Raw genomic sequence first — 17,849 nt, 5'->3', positions numbered from 1 at the left:
TAAATTTTTTCTATCAAGAATTTAATATAAAATCCCCCTTCTCCATCTAACTCTGTGCTGTCATTCAAGATTCAGGTTGGTTGTCTTCAGTTCTCTTCTTCATTGTAAATCTCAATGAATGCACTGTTGTATGAGCCCTACTGCTAGAAGGGCCTGTAACTGTTTTCACACTGAGTTCTTTTGGCTTTAGGATGGTATTTGAAAGAAACAAATAATTTAGATTGCTTAATAAAAGGTATCTTTGAAAAATAGAGTAATCAGTTTTTCATTAACTAGCTTAAGAACTTTCTTCATTTTAACTGTTATTTTATCTATCTCAAAATTTCCCATTAGAAAAAGCAATTTTGTATAGTAGAATGTCTAGATTCAAAGGCAAATAGAGGAATTCATAAATTTTTATGTGCAGTGGGCCAATATATGTACATATTAGTTTACTTGAATTAGAGAAATGTCAAATATGGAAATAGTATTCGGTATCCTGGTATGTGCATTAATTGTTTATAAGTACAAATTTAAGAGACTCCAGAGAATGAGAATTACTACTTAGCACCATGAGAAAGTATTTGAAAGTCTGTGTGTGCTTGGAACATACTGTATCATAGAAGTGCTATGTAGAGGTTTTTGTAGAGTCTTCAGGATTCTTTCTGTGTACTGCCAGAGTTTTCTCTCCATTCCTATGGTTCTTTAAGAGTGGAATCAGGGAGACCTTCCCCTTCTCAATGTTATGAAATAGCAGCTGACCTTTTGGTGGGCCCACTCCATTGGTAGTTCCAATCAATGGGGCGGTTGCCCAGGTAGTCAGGTTCTCAGCACTGTTTTCTTGTTTGTTTTGTTTTTCAGGATCCCTTTAATAACACCTGAAAATTACTCAGGCAGTGGAGGAGGTCAGGATGCCCTAGAATAACCTGACTTCAAACATACAGCCATACCATGCAGGCTAGTTCCAGTGCGTGGGCAATTAATTATTTCAAACAAAATAGAAGGCTTATCTAACTCTGCTGGTAATGTAAAATGCTTTCAGTATATGCCAGTGACACTTTGGAAGTAAGTATCCGAGAATCTAAATTGCTGTTAAAACCAAATGCCAAAATTAATTGTAAGAAAAAAGATATTAAATACATAGAAAACAAAAGTAGCCAAATTAATAACATAGATCAGGGTGATCTAATCAAAGTGAAGATATAATTAGTTAATTACAAGTCTGTTTCTAATAAATGATTTGGGAATAGGAAAGGGATGGTCTTTCCTTTCCCTACTTTTCTTATGCTCTTAAATCATTTTCAGAAACACTTTCTCCTTCCCCAAAATATACATTGTGAATATCTTGATATATCCAAAATTAATTTTAAAAAGTAAACTCCAGTTTCCAACCTGACACACTGAAATGTGCTAGTTGGCATTTTTTCAAAGTCCTAGGTTTCCAGGGTAACTGCGTTGTGATGTCAAGTGCTTAGGTATTCTGTCTTTTGTAGAAAATGATGTTCCTTACTCTTTGATGTTGCCATATCCCACTGGTTGTTTCCCACTTCCAGAGTTGTTAAGCCCCCAAAACTCATCATCTGTGAATAATGCTTCTGAATTATTTAGAGAAATTCTTAACCAAAACAAATGGCAGTTATGACCATGCCATTTCTCCTCCTCCCTTCCCATCTGTTTTTCCCAGGGGTACAGCTTCCAAACTTCAACCCATGATTACTGTTAAAACATGCAGGGAAAGTTATGTACCCAAATAGTTTTGTTGCACTTGGACAACAAGGGAATAAAATAAAAAGGGAATATGGTTATAAGAGGCATTTTCCTGTTTAATAAAGCTTTTATAATAATCCAAAAAGTATTTTAAGGGCAGCTGTTGCAATAGACCTTTTTATTTCTTTTTTTTTTAAATTTTATTATTGGTTGTTCAAAACATTACATACTTCTTGACGTATCATATTTCATACATTTGATTCAAGTGGGTTATGAACTCCCATTTTTACCCCGCTCTTTATTTCTTTTTCCTGGTGATTCTCATGGGTTTGAGGCAAGTGTTTGCATTTGCTGACTCTACCATGGTGCTCCCTTCTTTGGCATGGTTTCTCAGTGACAGATATTTGCTCTCCTGGAAAATGCCACCACCTCAACCCTTCATCCAGAAATGTCTCCTTTACCCACTTCGGTCTTAACATTCTCTGTATCTTATTCAGTCCCTTTCTCCATCTCCTCCCTATCACAATTTCATAAGTTCCTACTTGGCCGCTCTCAGATCTGTTCTCTGTTAACACCAGAACAGAATAAAGCACATAGTTAAGTGAGTGGGCCCATGGTTGGGCAAAATGAGTTGAGAGGTTTGTTTCTAAATGATTAGGATTTTTAATCATATGCTTGTATTGCTTTGATGAAAGTGAATCAATTCATTATTATTATTATTATTATTATTATTTTGGTACTAGGAATTGATCTCAGGGGCACTCAACCACTAAGCACATCCCCAGCCCTATTTTGTATTTTATGTAGAGACAGAGTCTCACTGAGTTGCTTAGCACCTCACCATTGCTGAGGCTGGCTTTGAACTTGTGATCCTCCTGTCTCAGCCTCCCAAGCCACTGGGATTACAGGCATGTGCATCATGCCTGGCCAATTCATTATTCTTCATGATTCCATGAAGATGCTGCTGTGACCATGTTATTCTCCTACAAAAGATGATTTGATGGTGCCCTGTTGCTTATATTACACTAACAAAGCCAGTTCTGTGGTCCTGTGTTTTTGTCCATGCTTCTCTCTGCCAGCCTGTTGATAGGTATTTGGGGCATTGTGTCAGGATCTTCTCTCTGGACTAAGGTTCTGAAGAGGGCCCTGTAACTGTATGGGCGTGGTGTGACTGACTGCCAAGTAGTGCCTTACACAGACTGAGCAGGGATGAATATTATGGACCAAGGTAAGCTAATTAAATTGTTTATATTTTCCCACAGCAGTCTGAGCTCTCAGCTGAAGAAAGTCCAGAAAAATTAGGAACCTCCCAGCTACATCGTCGGAAAGTTATCTCCTTGAATAAGCAGATTCAGCAGAAGACCAAGCATCTAGAAGAGGTTAGTGTTTTCTCTTTATAATTTCATTCAGATAAATGAAGCTGTTTTTCAAAGGAGAAATTGGAGAAAGAGTGAAGATCTTTCCAGCAGGTTGATCAAAGGAGATTCTAGAACAGGGTTTGACATACAGTGGCCCTCAGGCCAATCCAGCCACATATGCATTTGTAAATAAAGCTTCATTAGAATATATGAACAGCCACTTGCTTACATATTTTCTGTAGCTGCTTTCAAGCTACAATGTCAGAGTTGAGTAGTTACAGCAGAGACTAAATGACTTACAAAGCCTAAAATATTTACTGTGTGGCCCTTTATAGGAAAAGCCTGCCAGGCTCTGTTATACAAGATCCCAGGGCAAGAGCTGCATTCATTCACAAATACTGAGCTCAATTGTACACTAAGCACAGAACCAAGCCCTGAGGATGAAGGGCTTGGTTCTGTGCTTAGCATACATTATGATCTCTGCTCTCAAAGATCCAGTGGGGAGTTATACAAGACACGAAACCTCCATCACACTCATCATCATATAGGTACAGCTGCAGTGAATGCTTGAAGGAGAAGGTGGCTAAGGAGCTGAGGGAGTGACTGATAGGAAGACCCGATGTAGCCCCAGGTCACTGAGGACTGAGTCTAGAAAGATAACTAGGCATTGACTGGGCAGAAATTCTACATAAGGTGTGTGGAGGATTTAGGAGAGGATTTAGAAAGCAACATGAACAAAGACCAGGAGGAGGAAGTGTTGGTCGATTTTGATTTTGTGGTTGGAGAGTCTGCTTGGTCAGCAGAGTCTGATTAAACAGGACCTTCCAGGTCATGTTAAAATCAAAGGAGCCGCAGAAGGGTTGAAGCAGCACAGTAGTTGATCTGATTTGAATATTACAAAAGCATTCTGTTTGCTGTGAGATTAATTGAACTGGGGTGATAAAGGATTCATGAAAAACCAATCATCAGGAGGCTGTTGCAATTGTCCGGGTGACCTGTGATGACGGGGGAATCGGAAGAATTTGGATCACTTTTAAGAAAGCTGTTACAGATGGCATTCTGCAATACTTAGTGGTAGATGTGACTGTTTGGAAAGACCTTTATATATTTTCAAGAGGAAACTGGGGAGTTTGACTAGGGAACAGTCATATGATGTTAAAAAATTGTTACATGCTTCAGTTACATGGGGAATAACACTTTATTAGACAAATAACATGTAGTAGAAGATTATAGGCATGGATATGGCTTTTTGTAAAACAGTTGAGAAATTCCTATAACAGTTGATTTTTCAAAAATGGATACCAGTTGGCATTTTGAGCTTGCTCATTTTTATTCTTGCAAATTTCACATATTCATTGGTTTTGCCCAGTCATTTTTTTTAAATAAGGTGTTGATTTTATCCACTCTCTGGATCATAAGGAAAGAAGGATGCATAGGTTTGCTATTATTTGGTTTGTGTTCAGTCATTTATTTAGACATTGCAATAGTTCTTAGTGAAGACTGTCATCTCTACTCCTGATCCTTGCCATTGATAAGAACATAAAAGTGATTGGTTTAAAAGGAATTTGTCACAGAATCTGGATGAACAGGAATGAAGAATGGAACTTCTTTATTATTGAAAGAGGATAGTTTAAAGGTTATTCTAGACCCACAGGAACATCTCCACAGAGGTGAACACTTACTTCTCCTTCTTGCCAGAACTTGAGAAAGAATGCCAAACTTGTTCCAAATGGCAGTCTGGACTCATTCTTAGTTTAGCCGAGAGGCCAATCCTCCCTGACTTTTGTGTCTGTTTTACAGTTGGTTTAGATCCTGTGTTTACCAAGAACCTATTGTTTTTCAGACATACTACCTAACATATAACAGACTTTTTAATAAAGAACAAAAATTAGTATTCTCCAGTTGATATTAAAGAAGACTGGTGTGTGCAATAACCCTGACCATGTAATTGGTCTACTGAGTGAGGAATCAAGAAGAAAGAATTAACATTTTCAAGATATGAGTTTGTAACAGTAAAGATAATTAATTTTATTTCTCTAAGTATTAAAGTCCTGAATCCTTTCTTTTATCTGGCATTATTTGTCAACTGGTTACACTCTGTTCTGGAATCCTGTGTGCTGAAACATAGTTTGTAGTCTGTAAGTAGGCAGGTTGGTTATTGGAATTGATTATAGCCATAGACAAGTCAGATAGACTTGAATTTGAAACGTGGCTTTATCATTTGTCAGCTCTGAGAACTTTAGTTAAGTAACTTAGCCTTTCTGTTTTTATTTCCTTGCCTATAAAATAAGCATAATGTCTTATCCATTGAATGTAAGGATTCAGTGATAGGATTTATGCAGAGTACTTAGTAGAGGGTCTGACACATACCTGGTGCTAATTAAATATAAGAATATTTTTTCATGCGTTCCTGGCAACTCTTCTAAAATTCCTATATTTTCTCAGTTTGAATATTTCTGAACTTCCATTTTCTCATCTATGAAATGGGGGATAGTATCCACATGTGTATTGCTGTAAGGATCAAATGAAAGTAAACATCTTTTATCTTTCCTTTACAGCTTCAATCAAGTCATACCAACTTACAAGCCAGATATAATGAAACAAAGAAAACCCTAACAGAGGTAAGCAGGTCCTTCTTCCTCCTTGGGCCTCTGTAAAGAGTCACCTTTATCCAACACTTCTGGGGGAACTTGTGTTTCATCAGCCTAATGGGAGTACAGTCCTGTCCTTATGGTTCAGTCCACCTGAGGACAGATGGTGTATGTGACCCATGCCATCAGTTTGTCCACACTGCCGTGTTCTAAACCATCAGTGGTCTTGGTAGGAGAGGTGTCTGAACTGAGAGTCAATAGAGACTCCTTGAGGAGGGCTGGTTAGATAGGCAAGAGGGCACAGAGAAGAACTTGCAGGGTCTCTCACAGTGAGTGGCCTCTATTCCTCAAGCAACAAGTTACAAAGCAGCTCCAGAGGACTGAAATCCTTAAGAGCAAGAAGATCTCTCTTAAAAGAGAGAACCTCAAAGTGATATAAACTGCTGTTCAGGAATACCAGTTGTCTCCCAGGTGCAATGGGGAAGGAGAGGGGCTGCAGGTCAGGGAGGAGGTGTATGGGTGTCTTTGAGCTGTGGGATTCAGTTTCCAGTTCAGGCTAGGAGCATGCCATCTCACATCAGCATCCCAGTGCTGCTCTCCTCCCACTGGTGATTGCCTAGGAAACCAGGCAAGGAACAGATGCCTCTGCCACCACCTCTGTCATGAGGAGCATTTAGATATTTCTGTCCCTTGTATTTCCACAGAAGACTGTCTTCATCTGAATCTGAAAAGCTTTCTTTGTGGTGACTTTGGTGCTGAGACTGTGGTTGTCCTCTGAGAGGGCCTCACTGTAACGTCTCTATCTATTGCTGTCTGGGTCACTTGGAAGCTGGGACCATGTACGACATCTCTGAAATCAAGACAGTTCCCTTTAGTTTCATGTGAAACTTTATTCACATGAAATATGCTGATTTAAAATTCTTATTTTTGTGGCAATATGTAGCAGTTTTTCACCATCTTGCTATAAATCTGATAGAGCTTTTCATTTGTGACCAGGACTGGTCTCTTTGGTTATTGTCTGAATGTTTGAAAAGGACAGGGATGAAGATGACCATTAGAATAAATTTTTTTTTCCTTTTCTCTAAAGAGGCTGTGTTGCATTTGGACAACTGAGCTTCCTTTACACAGTTCTGTGACTGCATTCCTAATAGATAAGATACAAAGTGCCTGGGGATGGAATCCCTGCTGCTCTGTTACTTTTTAATGTTGCAGAATCCCTGGCCTGAAGTTTGCCAAGTCATGGATCAATTTTTGTATAACAATCTGAAAAAAAAACTTAAGGCAAAACATATTGATATCAGTTTTTAAGACATGTCTTAGAATATAAATTCTAAGTGGTTGTAAACTGCCTTTTTGTACTAAATACTAAATCAAGCATTGGTTGAGCTTTTTTCTTAGGCAAGAAATATGGAAAGAGTTGACCCAAATCAATAATACGGGGAAGTCTTACTTTCCTCAAAGAATAACAGCCAGCATCACGATGTGCTGGGCCCATCACTTGTATTTGTCCATTAAATCTTCACAGTGACCTTAACAGCATACTCTTCTTTTCCCTGTTTTGCAGATGAGGAAACTAGGATAGAGAGGCTAAATCACTTGCCAAAGGCTATACAGTAGGATGCCAGCATTCAAATGATGGCTGTCTGGAATCAAGGCCCTTTCAGAAAACTTACTATCTAGTAGGACAAAATTAAATCCCATCTAGAAAAATGGGAAACCAGGCAAAACCTAGTGCTTAACAACTTAATAAGGAAATTTAATTTGTTGTCCTGTGAATAAATAATGACCTTCATCTCTGTGCCTGGTTATCTTCCGTTCAAGTTGGGCTGGGCAGAGTGAGCACTCTGAACCCTTTCATGCCAGGGTTCCTGGCTTTTACCTTTTCAGCAAAAGGAAAGCCTTCTGTGATAACCTAATGGCATTGAAAACCAAGAAGACTTGTCTTTCTTCGATACTTAGGAATGGTGAAGCAGGCACGAAAGGCAGAAGAGGGGTGGCAGCAGCAAGTGACACCTATTGGGAGGTGCATGGCTGCCTCAGAGAGGCCAGGAGACTGCTGGCTCTTGTCTGCAGCACGGGCCTGGGTCTACCTGTCCACTCACTAGTACAACTTTAATTTTCTATGTGTAAGGTTGATTCTTTTCAACACATGCAATATCCTCTTGTATCGCTAAGGGCATTGGTTGTCTTGAAACTTTTTCTCTATTTAGAATTCACATATTGAATCTACATTTTTTATGGGTTTATCTTCTAATGTTTGATGACTATGGGCTATGTTCTCATATTTAATGTTCAAATTTCCTTTCACCATTTCTGTGGATGCAGTATCTGTTTTATAAAACATACTTCATGTGTTATTCTGAAGAGTGATGCCTTCTATTTGGTGGGAGCAGCCAGTGGTAACTAATATTCAGGATCAGAGAAATCCAAAAATTTCTACTGACTGTTCCCAACTCTGAAACTCTGTTCTGCATCTGAGTCTCATGTACCCCCTCTTATATTTATGGAAGACAGGCTTCATTGCTTTGCCCACCTAGCTATTGCAACACAGAAACCCAATCCTGCAAGTTGGTCCTTTTTGTGTCTGTTGACTCTACACAACTGACCTCTTCATCCATCCCGCTTGCCATTTCTTGTCCATTAAGATTAGTCCATTTATTCTAACATAAGAGTCTGGATTGAGGGGGGGGGGAATTGGGGTAAGAAGGAGTTGCTACAACTTTTGCCATTTTCTGCTAGAACTCTTGGAACCTTTCTTTAAAAAAAAAATAATAATTAACCTGATTCAAAATTCAAAAAGCACAGAATGTATTTCTGTAACCAGGCCATCTATTTACCCCATCCTGACAATCCATATAACCAATTTCTATTGAATCTTTTAGGAAATGTTATGACTATAAAAGCAGTCATGTGTATATTCTTCATATATGCATACATTTAAGGTATTCATCCCTTTGTACGTACTAGAAGCTTGCCATACTCATAATTTTGTACCTGTTAGCTATCTCACACTAGATATTAGAAATCACTGGAAGCTACTTTACTTTCTATTTAAATATCTGTGGTGTGTTCTGTTGTATGATATTACTGAACACTTTATTCATTCAAATCTGAATTGCTTTAGAATTTCCCTCATCTGATTCAGAAAAAGGAAGTAAAACTGTTCAATAGACTAGGTTGTTAAAACTCTAGCAAGACTGGCATTCTGAGATTTAAATCCAGGTCTCCCTCTTTTAGCCACTCTTTTTCTTTCCTCCTTGCTACCATAAGGCATCTTCTCTCAGCATTATTTCAACTTTCTATCCATTTGATGCTGCTTTGAAGCCATGGCCAAAGTTTTTTTTGCCAGAAGATCAAAATCTGATTTGGCCTTTCCATGCTTTTCTTCACCCCTTTCCCCTTTCTCTGGTCCACCTTGCTTCTAAATGAGCAACCAAATCCAGTGGGCTCAGGCCACCTATCAGAAGTGGGGTCCAAGTGTGAGCCAGGGGAAGGAAAACAGAAACACTTTTCCCTCTACTGCCAAGTCCCTAGCAATGTTGCCTCCATTTTTTCTTGCAGCTGAAAAGTCACAGTGAGAAACTAGACAAAGAGCAAGCAGCCCTTGAGAAGATAGAATCCAAAGCTGATCCAAGGTGAGAGCTCTCAGAATACATTTATTTTTTTTCTTTGAAGAAAGTAACTGCCAATACCTGGAGGCTTAATTTGTTTGCACATAAGACAAAATAGCCAGAGGTCATGACTTCTAGCCCAGTGTCGGTCAGTTAATATCATCACAGAAAGGGTACCCATCCAAAACCAGGTGACTGCTGCTGGGTACTTGCTGCCATATGCTCGGACTGCACTGAGTTACCCACCTTTCTCCCAGTTCCCCTTATAGTCAGAAGCAGCAAAGGTATTTTTGTTTTGTTTTTTGTTTGTTTTTAAAACAGTATTTTTTTTAATTGCACACAGGGGTACTTTATCCCCACGCCACCTCACCCCATCCCTTTTTTTTCCCCAAGACAGGATCTTGCTAAGTTGCTAAGGCTGTCCTCAAACTTGGGATTCTCCAAGTCTCTGGGATTACAGGTGTGAGCCACTGTGCCCAGCTAAAAACAATATATTTTCATAGTATAAAAAAGCCTATAGGGAAAATTCTTTCTTTGGCTTTTGTCCCCAGCCCAGTTCTCCTTAGAGCCATCTATTGTTACCATATTTTTAACAGCACACATTTTAACCATGTGTCCTTGGGAGAAAAGATGTGATCTTTTTGCAACGACCAAGATGCTATAATTTTATTTTTCTCCGTGTAAAATTAATTACAGTTTAGAAAGAAGGAAGCACTTAACATCTGATTTAGCTCCAGACTGTTTGGGTGTAAAATCTACTAGGTGTTGCCCATTCCAGTGAAATTGTGAAATCATAAAAAGTTTCAGGCACAGGATGAGATGTTCTAGTGTGATGGACATTTTTAACAAAAAGTACCCATAGCCCACTTGGTTCTGTAATTAGAAACCTTTCTTTCATGATAAGGAGCAAAGTGCTATTAGGCATTTAACATTTTTATTTTCAAATTAGTCCCTTTTTTTAATGTCCCTAAGCAGCTTGTTTCCTTTCCAGAATGGTTATTAAAAATGGTTTTCAATACTGTTTATGCCCTGAGTGTAGCTGAATAATTGGTATCATTAATATATCCAGTACTGTTGAAACTTACTGATGTTTCTACAGTTGACATTTTAGTTCTAGAATATGTAATGTTTATTTGGATCAGCCTATAGTCTTGGGCATATAAATGAATAATAATGTCACTTAAATGAATGTCATTACCATTTGTGGAGAACCCATTAGACTCTCTTGGAAGACACAAAGGGAAATTAAAAATGGAGTCCTTTCTAGTGGGGCTCTTGTTTTAGCTATGATTTATAAAATCATAATGGCCTACCATATGTCATTTTTTGGTCTTTTCTTTTCAGTATTCTGCAGAACTTGAGAGCACTTGTAGCCATGAATGAAAATCTGAAAAGTCAAGAACAGGAGTTTAAAGCACATTGCCGAGTAAGATGTTTGCCATTGGCAAACAAACCAGGACTCTTGTAAAGGCTCTTGACTTACCTTCCCTGTGCCATGGGGCATTCTATCCAGTGCAGAGTACAAAAGCAGATTGATCAATCAGTTATATACCAGTCATCTGAGGGTACCAAAGTGAGACCTCCAAGTGAGGGTATCCAACAAACAATGTTATCTAATGTCTTGGAAAGAAAAATCTTAAAATGGTCTTTAAAAAATATATTTTGTTGACAGGATGGCTTTTGTGAAGGTAATAGCATCATATAAAGCCAGGGCTATCCTTTCAAACCTGGATGTCTATATAGCATATGTAGAAGCCTGAGTTTTTGCCATCTGAGCACTTCCAGTGTAGTAGTGGGGTTGATGTGTACACAGGTGACTTCAGCAGGAAACAGGAAATAAGGCCCGGCAAGTTCTGTGAGCACCAGGGGAGGAGAGGCAAGCCCATCCAGGAATCATCAGGAAGCTGGATCTTAAGGGCCAGGCAAGATGAGCAAATAGAAGAAGGATTTGGTGAAACAGGGTCCTAGGTGATAGACAGGTGAGTGAAACTGAGGCTTGCTGGAGAAGAAGCAGAGCAGCCTGATTGAAACCAAGTTCTGAGCCACTCATTGATTTCATTTCCCAGTGATTTCCCTATAAACCTAACCTGTCCTTTGCAATGACAGGCCTCTTTAAACTGAAGGACAGCTTCCACACAGCTGCTAGGGGAATGGGGGGACTTTCCCAGGCTGAAATTTGGAGATCAGAGCAGGTAGTTCTCAATTGTGAAAATAAGTCTTCTGGATCAAGTAGTAGTTAAATAATTGCATCCAGTTGTTAACCTTGTCTGAATTTTGTAAATATGTTACTTTTAAAGGAAGAGATGACACGGCTTCAGCAGGAAATCGAAAACCTGAAAGCTGAGAGAACACCAGGTGGAAGCGGAAAGGTAAGGACTTGGTTAGTCCGCAAGACAGTCAGCTGCTGGTATGGCCTCTGTGGGGAGTGTCTCTAGAGGACCAGCCCATCAGATAGTCTGGCGCTAAAAAGGACTGCTGGATTATTTCACTTAGACCAATAAATACACGTTTCTCAACTACTTTCCTCCTGCAGTTTTCTTAGATTTATATCCTCCTTTCTTTTCTTCCTTCTGTGAAAGGAGCGATAGGCATGAATTACCAGATCACAGAATTATGTCCTTTGCCTTAGGTTAGGAAGTGTTCAAGCTCTATTTCCTACTCCACTTACTCTTCAAAATGTCTTTTAGTTTACCCATTTACCCTTTTCTAGTCCTGCTGGGGATATGTTGCCACAAACATGAAAGAGGAGAGCAGTGCTGGGTTTTGTGTTAGAGCCCCAGGACTACAGGAACATTTTGGCTTTAGGAACATCAGTTGCATCTCTGAACAGGAGACTTGCTCTTCCATTGACCTAGCGTGGATGTCCATTAAATGTTAATTTAAAAAATAGAGAAAAGAAAATGAAGTCTGTGTCTAGACAGATGAGTGACATGAATGTCTACAAAGCCACCATGCATAGAGACAGCAGGCCTGGGTAGAGAGTTACATTGTAAATAAATAAAGAATAATAAAAAGACAAAGCACAAAAGAAAATGAAGTCTATTTCTTCCACCAAATAAGATTGTAGGGATCTCTTCAATTTTGTTTTCCTTTGTCACACTTCATTCAGAGTTCATTTCTGAGGGACCCTGTGCCTAGGGTGTAAGAATTAGGTGGGTCATAGAGCCCATCAACTATACCTTCTCTCACCCTTATATAAAGGAGAACATTAGGCTTAGGTAGGGGAAAAGAATTGTTCAAGCCAGTACCAGGGTCCATATGCCCCACTTGGGCCCCACAGTCTCCACCCACAGGGGCCCTGGTCTTCGAGGTGCGTCCTCATTCATTTCAGCCAGGCCGCATGACTTCACATCTGCAAGGGACTGATATGGGTGAACAACAGAGCCAAGGATTCATCCATGTCCTGGGACCATCACCACCTAGCCTGCCTTGCCAATTGTTTCTCAAACTTTGAGCCTCTGAGATATAAATCACCACCTCTGCCAGTATCTGAGCTTCCCAGATGACAGACCCTCAAGGTCACATTTCCATTTGCAATAATCTTATTAAAGAGATTCTTACATTCAAAAGCAGTTACTGTTTTACATGATGGGTGTAACTGATAGACATTTAAGAATAATTTAAAATCTGGGGCTCACATACAGGCTATTCGCTTTCTGCTCTTTCTCCAAATGATGCTCAGTGTACATCAACACACTTCTCAGCTGGATGGGCATTCCACATCTCTCACCTCCTTCCTCCTTTTAGACCCTCAGCTCTCCCGTTCTCCCTACTTTAAAAAGTAGTTATTGTGTTTTCATCCTTTCAGAACCTCTCCAGTGGAGAGCCACATGAAGCCCTGACTTCTGGGATGACTCATGATGTAAGTACCTGCCCATTCTCAGGACTGGTACTGCCTCACAAGGTGTAGTGACCCAGCTTTCCCTTCTCTCTCAGCAATTTCTCATGCCTGCTTTAATGGTCTCTAGAGCCAACTTCTTGTCTCTTGGGCCTTCAGGGCATGGTACTGTTTCACACACCTGACTCCTAAGAGACAGCCCTGAAGGTTACCATTCCAGAGAGTTTTGTCCCAGGCCAGTGTGCAAGCATTTTGTCTTCACACTGGCATCTCATTTGAGAAGTAGGGAGGCTTATACTTGTCACAGTTTGGGGGCTCTACCAGGAGGGGAGAAGCTTTCTCTATTGGACTACATAGCAAGGTCTGTAGACTATTTCTATAAAGGGCCAAATAGTAGACATTTTCAGCCTTGTGGGCCAACTGTGCTATAATAGCCCTAGTCACTATGTCAATGAATGTACACGACTGTATTCCAGTAAAACTGCATTTACAAAAAATAGGTAGAAAGGCATATTTGGCCCAAAAGTTATTGGATTTAGCTCACAGGTTATAGTTTGCTTACCTCTATTCTGAGTTAAACCAGAGCTCCCAGCACTTCAGTGCAATTACAGGAGAAAAAGGAAAGGAAAAGTGGGGAAGCTCTTCATTTTCTTCTTTAAGGGCTTCTCTTTATTACCTGCGAGGAGAATGGGTAGAATGGGTAGAATAGAACTCTAGGGAAACCGTTGAAAGTTGCCTAAAAATGAGGCCTGTGGAGGAGAGAGGGGGTTGTGTGCATGTCTCCATCCATGCTTGTACACGCTGATGCACATGTGCTGGGGGAGGGGATACCTTTGACCCCTTTTGTAACTTTGATGTAATACACCATCCAACCATGTCTGCCTCAGTTCCATGCAGTGCTAGTATCTCCCTGTTCTCAGAGTTATCCAAAATAACTTTCCATAATCATAGAAATGTTCTGTATCTGCCCTCCAATATAGTATCCACCTGTGGCTGCTGAATGCTTGAAATATGACTATTACAACAGGGAAACTTGAGTTTTTAAGTTTTATTTCATGTTAATATAAACAGTCACATGTGGCTAGTGGCTATCATATTGGACATCTTAGTTGTAAGTAAAAACAGAAAACTAACACTATCTCCAAACACACGCCATATCTGTAAGGATTCACTTTCTCCTCCTCATAGTATTTTTTGAGGTATGGGGGAAGAACTTCACTAAAAATACTGGATCCTTAGTGAAGGAAGAGACAGTATAAAAAGCTCTAGAATCTCACATGCAGTAGGTCTTGTACCTTACACTCCACCTTTTGAGAAAAATTTGAGGATTCAAGATGGAGGAGATACATATTCAGCCTACAAAGACTCAAAGAATGAAAGTTTCGTTAGGCACAGTGGCACATATCTGTAATCCCAGTGACTTGAGAGACTGAGATAGTAGGATTTCAAATTCAAAGCCAACCTCAGCAACTTAGCAAGATCCTGTCTCAAAATAAAAAGAACTGGGATATAGTTCAGTGGTTAAGGATGCCTGATAAATAATCCCTGGTACCAAAAAAAAAAAAAAAAGTTTTCTATTCCTACATAATTGTAGCCTTTTTCAATTTTTAGGAAGACCTAGACAGACGATATAATATGGAGAAAGAGAAACTTTACAAGATCCGTTTACTACAGGTAAGTAAAATCAAGAACTAACAATACATAGATAGGTCTAAATAGGTATGAATGTCCTACTGCAGAACTCAATGTGTAAGAACTAGAGAGACCAAGTTATAAGGCTGTTGTGTACCAGTCCTCTTTCTTTCCAGAATGGAGACAATATTTTGGCCCCTAGAGAATATATAATGCTTTTATTCAAATATTGTTATTTTCCCTTCCCTTTTATATTTAGGCTCGACGAAATCGTGAAATAGCAATTTTGCATCGCAAGATTGATGAAGTGCCCAGCCGAGCTGAGCTAATACAATATCAGAAGAGATTTATTGAACTCTACCGCCAAAGTAGGTGCATCAGCCATTTACAAGCTCCTGAGGTTGGGGAGGGCCAATAGGCAAGAGGCTGTGTCTGACTTTAGCATGGCAGAGGGGACTCCAGAGCACAGTCTACAAATGTCACTCCAGGAAGGGCTTCACTTTGTCATCAGGCACTCACGATTCCAGGAGGAATACTGTGGTGCTCTCTGTAGACAGATTCTTTACCAATTGAGCTCTTAGAGTAATGCTTTAAACTAGACCTCATTCTGGTCAGCCATGTGATCTTCCCCTGAGCTCCCACTTTCCAATTTCATGTGGAACATTATGACCCTGATGTCCGGATGGGTCCTCACTCATTATTCTCTGCAGACTCTCTTGTTGATGTGGTCTTAACTTTAATACCATCATCTTCACCCAGTAATCCCAGAGCATTCTCCTGAGCCTGAATGAGTGTCTTCATCTTGTTAGGCTCAGAATGGCCTTAAAGTTGCCATCGTCTTTTTGTGCCCACCTCTCCTGCCTTACGTTCTTGCTTGCATAATATCTTACATAAATGACCATTAGCTGTACTGTAGTGGCTTTTCCAAGGCTCTTAGGTCTCATCTAATAAAATTGCTTTTCTCTCTGCTGACAGATATTCAGGAGCTCCCCCCAGACCTTCTGAATAAAGCAGATTTCCTTCTTGTACCTGGGATAGGTCCTCCACAGTATGAGTGACCTACCTGGAGGCATTTCTTGATCTGGACCCTCACTAGCCCATACACTGCCTCCGTGCGTACCCAGAGTTTTGGTATCTTATCTCTGGCTCCTCCAATTACATGGACCAGGATCCCTTCTCTTCTGTTAGGGAAAATCCTTCAGGATCCAAGTCAGTCCCTGTAAGCCTGTCCCCAGTCCCCCACTCCCCACCCTAGGCAAGAACTAACTATTTCTCTAGCCTTCCCTCTTTCCATGTGTCCCTTATACCCAAAACTCAACAGGTAGAAAACTGAATTCAGCCTCCTTATCCTGTTTCCTTTAGCTGAACTGGATCCACTCAGTTCTAACTCCTGCTGCTCATCAGTTCTATTTCTTATTAACTTTCAAGTTCGTGTCTTCCAGATTGCTGCTGCAACCTCCTGGCATCTCTGCCGAGAGTCGAATCCCCTCACTAGAGTCTTGCCTGAGTAGTCTTTCTCAAACAGAAAGTTGGTCATGTACTCTTGCTCAAAAACTTTAATATTTAATAATTTTCATAACCTACTGGATAATTTTCAAAATCCTTGATAGACTGTTCAAAGTGCCACATCTTCTGGGCTTCCTCCTACAGTCACTCATGCCCTACCTCTCTAGCACATCTGCATCTTGGCCTGTAAACCATTCCCTAAATCCATAATGTCACTTTCCTGGAGTTTCCACTTGGCATTTCAAAGTCCATCTAAGAGTTTGCCTCAAGGCCAGGGCTTTTCAGCACCTCCCTGGTTCAAGCTTGAGCCCACTATCTTTGCTTGAGAAGTCCAGGTCATGCTCCTCTCCACATCCCAGCCCACCAATCTGAGCTTTCAGCTAGTCCTCAGATTGACTCAGATGATCAGAGGTGGATATCATCAGTGACAGTTTTTAACAGAAAATAGGTTTATCTTTAAAAATCTTTTCCTTTGTCTGCTCAAAAGCTTTTAACAATAATGCCTTGGATCTGTATATTTCAGAGTAAATTTCTCACCCTAAAGTAATTTGTTAAAGGCATGTTTACACCAAAGCCATTTTTCAAGCAGTACCAAAAAAAAATCTATATCTACTTTTAATCATCAGGTATTTTCAACCTACACCTGTTCTTGAGCAAGATGGGGAGAAGGAGGCCTTGTTTATTTGTGGCAGTGATTTTCAACTTTAGCTATAATGTGTTATTGGATGACGTGGGTCCCACCTACAGACATTCTCATTTCTGTGACATTTTTTTTTTTTTTTAACATTTCCAAGGTGATGGAGGTTGCACATTTTTGGGGCTTCATTAGAGAGTGAGCTCCCAACCCTGGAAGGCCTGAGTCCTGGCAGTGTTCTTCCTCTGGGAATGAATGTTTAGTTCAACTTGTGTTATTACTCATGTGCTAATTTCTTTGTATTTACAGTTTCAGCAGTGCACAAAGAAACCAAGCAGTTCTTCACTTTGTATAATACCCTGGATGATAAAAAGGTTTATTTGGAAAAGGAGGTAAGAACCTTTAAAAAGAAAATAACTTAATCTAGTAAGCAGCTAACAATGCAATTTAATCCAGGAAGTTAAAATGAACTTGATGCCTAGGATGGGTTCATTCAATTTAAGTAGAAAGAGCACCTACTGTATGTCCAGTGCTGGGATTCATCTCCAGAAAGGGTAAGATTCCTTGGGAGTTAGTTCATCATCTGCCATGAATTGAGGCTGGTGGACAACCATTCTATAGTGCCCCATGAGAAACACCATCATGAAAAGAAGTAAAGTGCAAGCTCTGAAGCCGGGGAAAAAGTGTTGAGGAAGGGAGGCACCAGCTAAGTGATTGGGGATAATAGGTGGCCTTGTTCAAGCTTACGTGGAGAAAGTAGCTCTTTATTCATCACCGGCAGGCATTCCTCTGAATTAAGAGAAATGAAAATTTGAAACAGGAGCAAAAAGTTAACATAGGCATACCTCCCTTGCCATCTTACTCTCTGACTCTTCTACTATGATTCAGCTCCCGTCCCCACCCCCTGCATGCACATATGCACGCACACACACACATACATACCCTGTACATCAGATGATTGGGGTAGGATGTGCACCTGAATTTAGATAAAAG

The 17,849-nt window shown here is 40.0% G+C and overlaps 1 protein-coding gene across 6 annotated transcripts in view; it reads left to right on the top strand.

Annotated features, from left to right (window-relative positions):
- Positions 1-17,849, top strand: part of Ccdc93 (CCC complex scaffolding subunit CCDC93) — an 86,732-nt gene that overhangs the window by 51,204 nt on the left and 17,679 nt on the right. For all 6 annotated transcript variants that reach the window (XR_013424033.1, XR_013424031.1, XR_013424032.1 and 3 more), the window contains 9 exons: positions 2,949-3,065; positions 5,603-5,665; positions 9,197-9,270; positions 10,591-10,672; positions 11,544-11,615; positions 13,055-13,108; positions 14,696-14,758; positions 14,976-15,084; positions 17,166-17,248. Coding sequence is in view for 3 of the 6 variants with exons in the window: in XM_078017230.1 (XP_077873356.1) it covers positions 2,949-3,065; positions 5,603-5,665; positions 9,197-9,270; positions 10,591-10,672; positions 11,544-11,615; positions 13,055-13,108; positions 14,696-14,758; positions 14,976-15,084; positions 17,166-17,248 (717 nt within the window). In the remaining 3 variants the exon portion in view is untranslated. The remainder of the gene's footprint in view (positions 1-2,948; positions 3,066-5,602; positions 5,666-9,196; positions 9,271-10,590; positions 10,673-11,543; positions 11,616-13,054; positions 13,109-14,695; positions 14,759-14,975; positions 15,085-17,165; positions 17,249-17,849) is intronic.

The sequence above is a fragment of the Ictidomys tridecemlineatus genome, chromosome 7, assembly GCF_052094955.1.
Source record: "Ictidomys tridecemlineatus isolate mIctTri1 chromosome 7, mIctTri1.hap1, whole genome shotgun sequence".
In the NCBI taxonomy this organism is placed as follows: Eukaryota; Metazoa; Chordata; class Mammalia; order Rodentia; family Sciuridae; genus Ictidomys; species Ictidomys tridecemlineatus.
The sequence above is the reverse complement of the archived record's forward strand: the minus strand, read 5'-3'. Positions and strand labels throughout refer to the sequence as shown.